General features: G+C 36.9%; 1 protein-coding gene and 1 long non-coding RNA gene across 2 annotated transcripts; both read right to left on the bottom strand.

Annotated features, from left to right (window-relative positions):
* Positions 1–967: 967 nt before the first annotated feature.
* LOC149045643 (uncharacterized) lies at positions 968–3,449 on the bottom strand. Its single transcript, XR_016186901.1, has 3 exons — positions 3,088–3,449; positions 1,497–1,613; positions 968–988 (listed from the first exon to the last, which is right to left on the bottom strand). It is a non-coding gene; the product is annotated as an uncharacterized LOC149045643 (long non-coding RNA).
* Positions 3,450–4,041: 592 nt separating this feature from the next.
* On the bottom strand, positions 4,042–9,061 carry LOC149045642 (cell adhesion molecule 4-like). The gene is made up of 5 exons (XM_089205933.1): positions 8,665–9,061; positions 7,512–7,784; positions 5,085–5,354; positions 4,512–4,628; positions 4,042–4,055 (listed from the first exon to the last, which is right to left on the bottom strand). Exons 2-5 carry the CDS (start codon positions 7,585–7,587, stop codon positions 4,042–4,044), a joined length of 477 nt encoding a protein of 158 aa, XP_089062059.1. The 5' UTR covers positions 7,588–7,784; positions 8,665–9,061.
* Between the last annotated feature and the right edge of the window lie 434 nt (positions 9,062–9,495).

Raw genomic sequence — 9,495 nt, 5'->3', positions numbered from 1 at the left:
CAGATTTAAGTAACAAGTAACAAGTAACAAGTAACAGATTTAAGTAAGAAAAACCGTGATGTGAGGATTCACGATAAAGTTAACAGCAGTAGACACCTTTGTTCAAATTCTATGAAAACAATTCACACACTCCTTTTGCTTTAAATCTCCTGTGTTACTTTGCCCTCCGAGTTTGTATCTTTGCTATTCAGAGAACGATATCTCTTCCGGCTTTCTTATTTCGTGTGTTCACTCCTTAGGTACAGTTTTTTTTTTCTGTGAAGGTTTCGATACGCTTAGAATGGCTCCCCATTGAAGGGAAATATATTTTGCAGTAAGACTGCATAACTGAAAAGAAAGGTTTGTAAGGACAGTAATATTTTAAATCTTCACGTTTTTATCTTCCATACCAGCAGCCCCAAAACCAATTGACTAAATGATGAAACAATTCTGAAAATTACCCTCTTGGCATTTCCTGGGCCGTATTTGAAATCCTGATAACAGAGCCCAAAGTCAGTCAACTTGCAGACACGATGCTCATCAAGAAGGATGTTACGAGCTGCAAGATCGCGATGAATCACCTGAAATCAAAAAAAATAATGATACAATCTGCTAAAAGGAACGTTGATAAACTACATAAAATAAAAAAATAAGGTATAGGTAGAAAGTTTAACATCATGCTTATTTCAGACCATTTCTCTGTGGAATAGTGATTCTAATGTGCTGGATATTTTTTAGCCGTACAGAGTATTCTTCTCACGATTTGCAAGTCATGCCATTTTAACACATGCAGGACCATAACCCGGAAGAGTTTGAGCACTTACCCCTCTGGACGCGAGGAAAGTCATACCATGTGCGATCTGTTTAGCAAACAGCACCATGTCATACGTTGTCAAGTGGTCGACCCCTCCGACCCCATGATGATATTGGTCGAAAACCCCCCTGGATTTTCTGAGATAGCCCAGCAAGTCACCTCGCCACAGGTACTCCATAATAAGTATTGGCTGAGCTAAGAGGGAAACACAAGAAAATTATTACATGGCAAGCAGTGCAGAAGTTCCAAAATGTGTTTGAAATGTACATGTTTTATCTATTTATACATTAGGTTATATCTGTAATGAATCAAAGTACAGACAGAGATGGAAAGTAAAAGAAGAAAACACGCAGATAGAAAATAGACGGACTCATACGGCAGATAGAAATCTACAGACAGACAGACAGATAAACGGAGAGACAGAAAAACAGAGATGACTGATAAATAGACAAAGACTTTCCATCTTAAGTTAAAGCTTTTATGACAATTAGCATGTAGATTTTAAAGCCAAAATCTTCTAAGTAATATTCCCTACATACAGTGCGAAGTAAATTTCTTTAAAACAGTCAAAAAAATGAAATAACCATCGAGTTAGTACCCCATCTTAGTAATACTGATAAAAGTAATGGTACCAGTGGTTGACCTCAGAGATGTTTTTATCGTTACTGTGAATTAGCTGATCATAATTAATCATAACAATTACCTCCAACTGTAACACAACCAATGAACTTAACAACATTTTCATGGCCCTCCCTTCCAAAGAGTTTTAATAACTCGATCTCTCTCAGCAGGGCTTTCCTTCCTTTCTCTCCGGAGATTGCTAAGAAACCACAAAAAAAAAATGAAATAAACAAACAAACATTGCATACCAAGAGAGACACAATTAATTATGTGGTAAACATCCACATCAAGGGATGTTGTATATTTGGTGTTAAACTATCAGCGCAAATTGCATTTGGTTTGCATTAAAAAAAAGATAAATTACGTTTTCTAAACCCCATAAAATCCATACTTGTCAAAAAAATGTCAATTGGTGGTCCTGTTTAATTGTATTAAACATGAAATTTTCAAGTTTACAGACAACTCACAAAAGTACAGACGCGATTAAGCCAGGAAATCGCACCTGTTATAATACCTAATCGGTCGAATAGATATTTGAGACAATTTTTTAAGATACACTCTGTTTGTGCCTTCTTGTTTCCTTCCGTTCACATGCTACCTAATCCTTGATTTTATCTTATTAAATGATATATAAATTCATAAGCATTTCCAGAGTTATTGTAAATTCATTTGACTCTGTAAGCTTGTTAAAGTCGAACCTGTATTTAGCGGTCACGCGCGGGGATGGTTGACCGTTTAATATAGGTTCCACTGAATAGGGGTGTTATCGATAAAGGTTGAAAAAACGTCATTCTATGCCATCACGGACCACTTGACATACACAACCTTGCTCAAAAATACAACCAACATTGATTTCGGGAGATAAACATGGATTAATATTCACTTGAAAGATTATTCTTAATTTTATTTGAGTACTTCCGCTTTAGTGACCGTTCAGTACAGGTGGGGAACATGACAAATAGGCTGTAAAGGGTGACCACAACCGCTTGGTATAAAAATTACTACAACTAAAGGAGGAAAATGTGGGGACTTTGAAAACCGACCGCTTATTACAAGGTAACCGCTTAACACGGTGCCGCTTTATACAAGGTTCGACGACATTATGATTTTCAGCTTTTTCCAACAAAAGAAGATCATACTACCACCACTAGACGGGCATAAGGCACGAATTTTTGCGCCAAAGGCTCACCTTCTCTAAGTTTCTTTGAGGTCACATGACATGATTTCCCATCAAAAGTTTCTAAGCGGGCAACTTTGCAAAATATACGACGTCAGAAGGTTATAAGTGAACAGCGGGTGACTTGTGGTGGCGCGAAAGTTGTGACATTTTTAGTATTGTATTGTTATTATGCAATTTAATCAATAAATTTCCATTTGTCTCCACAGCTGCTTATACTCTAAATGATAATCGTGTTCTGTTATATGTTCGTTGCGTTATGTGACAAATTACCTGACGACTGGTCCCTCGGGGAACACTTCGCTACTTATTTGACATGCCAGCTGGTAAATCATTTTAACAGCGCATAGCTTTTAAACTATCAATTTTATATATCAGATAGGTTAATTAAGCGAGTTCTAAGAGAAATGCTCTCTATGAAGATGAAAAACACTGAAAATTGATTAAGGATAGTTGAATTAAGCTTTGAGTGAAAAAAGATCTAAAAATTACTTACGTAGGTAGCACTTGACAGCAACTGTGCGATTTCCAGGTCTGCCACGGGAACGACCCAGTAGCGCTCGCCACACTGAACCAAATGCCCCTTTGCCAATATGTTCACGAAGGTTCAGGCGGTCAGCTGCAATCTCCCATCCATCTGTGTTTACGTTCAGCTGATCTATCTCAACTTCATCTTCCCCTTGACTGAATAATTACAGATGAAAAAAATACTTTAACTATCCGTGTTACCCATCTATCTTTTCCTTCTTTGAATCTGGTTTAACGTAACGTGGTAAAGATATCCTCTATATCTCCACTTTAATTTTTTTCTTTTAATTTTTTTTTTATTTCATTTCCGGGTGCTTCAGAAAATTATCACTTGTGACATTTGGATACCAATTTACTGAACCTGTTTTTTCGCCTCATCGACCCAGAGAGGAGATTTTATTGAAAAAAAAAAAAAGATTGAATAAACCTCTCATGAAGATAACCTAGCGCCGACTGTGTTTTTCGGCATTTTACGTCATATAAATATCGTGTCCCTACGCGAGAAATGAAATACTAACCAAAACCATCCAAAGTATTGTCTACAATCGATATATCGAGTGGTATTTTAAATTTGTCTACAAGACTCCGAGTGTATTTCAACTGTAGTTTCTGTTACAAAGAGTGACGAAGGGTCAAAGCTTCTCTTCTTCTTTACAAGTATGCCACCCACAACTCAGCATACTGGTTTACTAAACAAGGTGTCAAAACAAGTGAAGGACGGACGAATCCAAAACAGAAAGAATGTTAGGAAACATTTGACTGTCATTTGATTAGAACGGCTTCGAAAACTGCTGCTGCTTCGAAAGAGAAAACCTTTATTTTGGCCAGTGTGCTCTTAATGGTGAAAATGATCGGTCCAAACTTAAAAAAAAAGACTTATTTGCTCAGCAGTGGCGCTTATCACTACTCTACTGAGACTTATTCAAGAGTTAGAAACTTCGGAAATAACCACACGTTGAAACAGTGAGCATTAAAAAAAGAGACAATTCACTTACTACAGCCTGGGTGGCACCTCAGGTGGGGCTATTATCAAAGGATATGTGGAAAGAGATGAAAGAAATCGCTTCGTTGTGAGTAAGAATGACGTCATTAACTAAGTTAAAGCTTGCGACTCAGAAACCACGTGTAACTTATATTTGACTCTGTTGTCAAACAGTGGGAGAAGGAATAAGGTGGGTTATCATGGTGATTAGTTTCATATAATTTGTAACATTTTGGTAATTTGATTAGTAATGGGCTTTGCCGGGACTGTAGAAGGACCTTCAAAATCAGTACTGGAAATGCAAAATGTGACCTGTTTAAAATAGCTCCTTCGTGCTCAAAAACACTGACGTATTAAATACCACAATCTGCCATATGAAGACATTTTATTTTCGAATGGTAACATTTTACCTGTCTCGCGGCGTTTTTTAAAGTATGAAATGAGCGCCAGTAGAAAAACGACAGCAGCCAAAGGTCCCCCAATGTAGTACCACTCCAGTGAGCTGCTGGAGGGAGCCTTTGAGTTTCCTGAAATATAATAATAGAAGAAGCTTAGTAGGAAAGTAATTTGCTGGTCGGCATTAAAAATAACACTTAATATAACCAATTATCCAGATAGAGAGCTAATTTTTTTGGTCCAACAATTTACGTTGTTCATTGCTCGCGTTGGGTGGCCGGGAAGAAACTTTTGAAAAACAGACGCAGATGTGTTAATTTACAGAAAACAAGCAGATAGAAAGAGAAAGATTGGTGAAAGAATCATAGAATATGTTTAACATACTGCTACTGTTTCAAATTCGTTTTGAAATATTTTTTTAAAATTTCTTTCAATTTAATTCATTTCAAATTTCTAGTTCCCAGAAGACCAAAAAACCACTGGAAAAGTTTGTGAGGAACTTAAAAAGCGGAGGTGTACTTTATAAGAATGATCTCACATAAATGCCTTAATTACTGAGATTATATGTGGTTGCTTAAACAACTTACTTTTGACATTTACTGTCACAACAGAGCGAGCCACAGTTCCTGGCTTGTTACGTGCTTCACAAGAATATTCGCCACTGTCCTCTTCCACAACCTCAGTAATAGCAAGTTTATGTAATCGTGGATTTATAAATGCTCTTTCTGTTATTTGGTCTCCATCTTTTTTCCACGTTATGCTTATTGTTTCCTCGTTGACTTTGCAAGTCAATGTGAGGGTGTCTCCTTTTGTCAGGGTTATGTATTTCTCTGGAATAACTTGAGCAGAGGCTTTTCCTGCGTTGTAAAAGGGGCAATTCATTAGAGTGCTAGTGTCACATTAAAACTACAACTACATTATAAACACTCCAAAAAACAAAGCAAACAAAAACAAGGAAACGAAGCGAGTCAAATGCGACCTTTCGTAGGAATGCTTCGAATATGTTGCTTTAGATGAAAAAAGAAAAAAAAGTTTTTCCTGAGTTTCGAAAGAGTTTCAGAAAAGTTAAAGCCCACATGTTTTAAATTTCCTGGTTACTATTTCAATCGCCAAGGATCCTCGGCTGAACTTCTAAATTAAGGTCTTGATAATGTTCCATCTTCTCTTGTACTTTTTTTACCTCCGTATCTATCAAAAGGACACAACAAGGGAGTCACGAAAAACGAAGTTTCTTTCTTTTCCAGCGATATGGTAGCGGATCTGATTTCAAGTAGATGATCTTCCGTCTAAATTCTAAAGTACTACAACAACTTCATTAGGTCGTTTTCTATCACTTCCTGAGAAGAGTGGACATGCTACATTTTCTCAAGTTGACGCGGTAAAGCTTCCATTGATAAATTTTGGACATCATAGACGGAACTAGGATCAAGAGCTGTTATGACAATTTAATCACTAGAGAATACTACATAGAAAGTATATCTGTATGGTATTTCACGCACGAGTTGGTAGTATCGGAAATCGAACGGGTGTGCGGCGGCGAACGGCTGAGACTGCTATTACAAACAGAGTGTGAAAATACCGTACGGACAGACTTTCAGTGGTGTATTATGTTCATTATATACATACTGAGTTTCAATATTTTTCCAATGACAATTAATTGTTGAACAGAATTAATTCAAAGGCTCATAAATGGATCGTGAAAGATATAAGCCATACGAAAGGCCTGCTGATAGAAATAATGTAGCATCACCGTATCGACAGCAAGTGAAAATGAAAAAATACCTCTCAATACTTGAAACAAAGCATCTTAAGCTTAAGGTGTCATTATCTTCTCCTTCTTCTCGTCGTATGCTTTCTATTCCGCATAATTTTCCACAGAAGTTCTTCAATCATCTTTTTTAAGTAATTTAACTTAATAAACAGTCCTGAGAGCGGATTTTGATAATTTTACTAATGGTTTGAAAAGCGAAACTATTCCAGTGAAGGATTAATTAGGATAACATTGGTACGCTTCACGCGTGGAAAAGCATGATAGGCGGTTCCCAATTGGACGTATCGTTTTTCTCGCGTATGAAAAAAGCGATATGCACCATTTGATTGGCTCTCAACTTCTTGGACCAGCTTGCGAACGAAAATTTATTTCGTGCCTTTTCAGCGTGTAAATTCGTAAATCTTAACTCTGTGTTATTCTCTATCCTCATTGGCTAGGTCTCATTACGAATTAAAAAAGTCATAAATCAACTTTGTGGAGAGATATAAGAGAATTGAGAGTGTGAAGGAATCTTTCGAACGGTTAATCGCTGTTCTACCTCCGATTTCGATTACGGATGGAAGCGTATTCATTTTAAATAGTTTCCTATCTTTCAGTTATTTTGGTCAATTTCGAGAGTGGAAATTGTATGTCACATGTAAAATTAGCTTTTGCGTCTCGCTTCCTTTTTGACTGTCCTCTGAGATTCTGGATCTCTCCGTCTCGGAAGTCTCTTCTTCAGATTTTACCATTTTGGGAGTACGTGCATATCGTCAAGTATTTCGAATCAACCCAGATCTCGCAGTTCTTTGCGTTTGTAATCATAAAGATCCAAGGACATTAATGTTAAGCATTGGTCTCACCCGTTTTCGAAGGTCAGGCCCTAGTTGTTCGAGGGATGGATAACGCTGTCCACTGGATAAAACTGTCTGGTGGATAACGCTATACATTTTGCTATCACACATGTACCGGAAAGAGATTTATACGTTAGATAACGCGATCTGCCCTCTATACAACTGAGCCGTGTTTGCCTAAATTCTCTTCGCGCTGTTCCTTTTCTCCGTCGCTATTGCTCTCGGACTTACATGTTCATTTCTCTTTCTTAAGCTCTTCTTTCTTTATTTCTCTCCTTCATCTTCATTATCGTCATCGTCATTATTAACGCGATCATCATCATCGTCGTCATCATTATCACTATCGCCATCATCATTATCATCATCATCATCATCATCATCATCATCGATATCATTATAATTGAGCTTACCATAAACACGCAGTGCTGCTGAGGAACTAATTGAATTTGCTTTGTTTTTTGCTGTACACTTGTAAGTCCCATTCATCTCTTTCGTGACACTTGGCGATGCTAGGCATGATTCTCCTTCGTGACCGGTTTGATTGATACCAAATGGCAGGTTACCGTCATTAAAAGTCCAGACCAAGATTGGTGTTGGAACTCCTAAAGCTACGCAATTAAGGTTTACACGGTATCCTTCTGTAAGAAATTGGCTTTTCGGAGGCTCAGTGATCTGGGGAGAGACTTGAAGTAAAAGGATCACCAAGGTAAACAAAGGATCGCATTTTCCATTTTAACCTCCTCTCCCCCCTCCCTTATTCAACACTAAATTAACCAGTTAACACCCCATGCCACTATGTTCCAAAATTGCCAGTTTCTCTAAGTTCAAAATGCGCATTTCCTTTAAATAGCCAGGTAATGATGGTCAAAAGGTTTGCATTCCATAAAAACATTACGTCAACTTTGTCACTTTATACACTCAAATTGTCAGTTGCAACAAAGGTAAAAAGTTTATAACGACATAATAGCGAGATCGTTCTTATATATTTCTATCGCTGATTTAGCAAATTTCAATTCAGTGAAAAGTTTACATGGATTTACTTCAAAAATCGCTTTCTAACTTCAATAATAAATACCTAAACAATGATGCACTGATAGCCGCTTTGACATACTGTGACGCGTATACTTTTACCACTTCTAAAAATGTACATGAATTCATGACTTATCTGTCATTGGTATTTAGGAAGCAGAAATAAAGGTCAATTCAGATTTTAAACGAATTTTTATAATGAATACCGTGACAAATATGGTGTGTTGATATCTCTAAATTCAAAATTGCTCGATGCTCCTAAAATACAATCGATTTGAAATGCCAAAAAATTAATTACACGTGTTTGAACACGAAATTCGTTTACATTTAATGTATAAGTTGGCATGTTCTCGCTCTTTAAATGTTATTATCATTTGAGTACTTTTTTTAACCTTTTTAATCAATTTTTAACTTTTGTGGTTTCAAGCTCTTAAATCTGATTTAGTACCTGAGAATCGAATTTTCCCTCATCTAACTGAAGATTGAAATTGATTATCGATTCCAGCACTTTATATACATAAATGAGAACCGTACCTCCCGCCACTTCGATCCAGAAAGTTGAGTTTTTGCTCCCTTCGCTGTTTTTGGCACTGCAGGTGTATTGACCAGAGTCTTCCAATTTCGCTTGACGAATCGTAAGAATGTTGTTGTTACTGAGATTCAACCCATCCTTAGTCCAGAGTATCTTAGGTGAAGGGAAGCTGCTTACATAGCAGTTGAACTGAAGCGATGAATTATATGTAACCGATTGATTCTTGAGCTCAGGATTGATTTCAGGAGGACCTGGGTATATAATTAACAAACAAAATTAAAAAAAAGGTAAACGTATGACAAAAACAAAAAAAACAAAAAAACAAAACAAAATGAGAAGAGAATCTAAAGGAAACAAAACTAAGTCAACATTTACCTATGACTGTAATATGAAAAGCTGATTCAATTTTCCCTCCAATGTTTTTAGCGCTACATGTGTATTGACCAGCATCTCCAAAAGTTACTCGATTAATCGTGAGAATGTTTTTGTTACCAAGATTGAACCCATCCTTAGTCCAGAGTATCTTTGGTGAAGGGAAGCCGCTTACAGAGCATTTGAACTGAAGCGATGAATTATATGTAACCGATTGATTCTTGAGCTCAGGATTGATTTCAGGAGGACCTAAGTAAAGAATTAACAAACAAAATTTCTAAAAGGTGAAAGTTTAAAAAGAACAACAGAAAATGAGAGGAGCAACAGAACGAAAAAAAGTAAATCAACATTAACCTGTAACTGTAATATGAAAAGCTGCTTCATTTTTCCCTTCACTGCTTTTAGCGCTGCATTTGTATTTGTATCGCCATAACTCACTCGATTAATCGTGAGCGTGTTCC

Source organism: Pocillopora damicornis, chromosome 5 (assembly GCF_964200805.1).
Source record: "Pocillopora damicornis chromosome 5, jaPocDami1.2, whole genome shotgun sequence".
In the NCBI taxonomy this organism is placed as follows: Eukaryota; Metazoa; Cnidaria; class Anthozoa; order Scleractinia; family Pocilloporidae; genus Pocillopora; species Pocillopora damicornis.
This window is presented reverse-complemented; position numbering and strand designations above follow the sequence as displayed.

Bases quoted from the DNA above. Each gene is read 5' to 3' on its own strand.
- LOC149045642 (XM_089205933.1), bottom strand. From the start codon at position 7,587: ATGAATGGGACTTACAAGTGTACAGCAAAAAACAAAGCAAATTCAATT. The intron at 5,355-7,511 runs GTAAGCTCAATT...TTTACAACGCAG, and splicing joins AGCAGCACTGCGTGTTTATG to GAAAAGCCTCTGCTCAAGTT. The intron at 4,629-5,084 runs GTAAGTTGTTTA...ATTATATTTCAG, and splicing joins TGTGACAGTAAATGTCAAAA to GAAACTCAAAGGCTCCCTCC.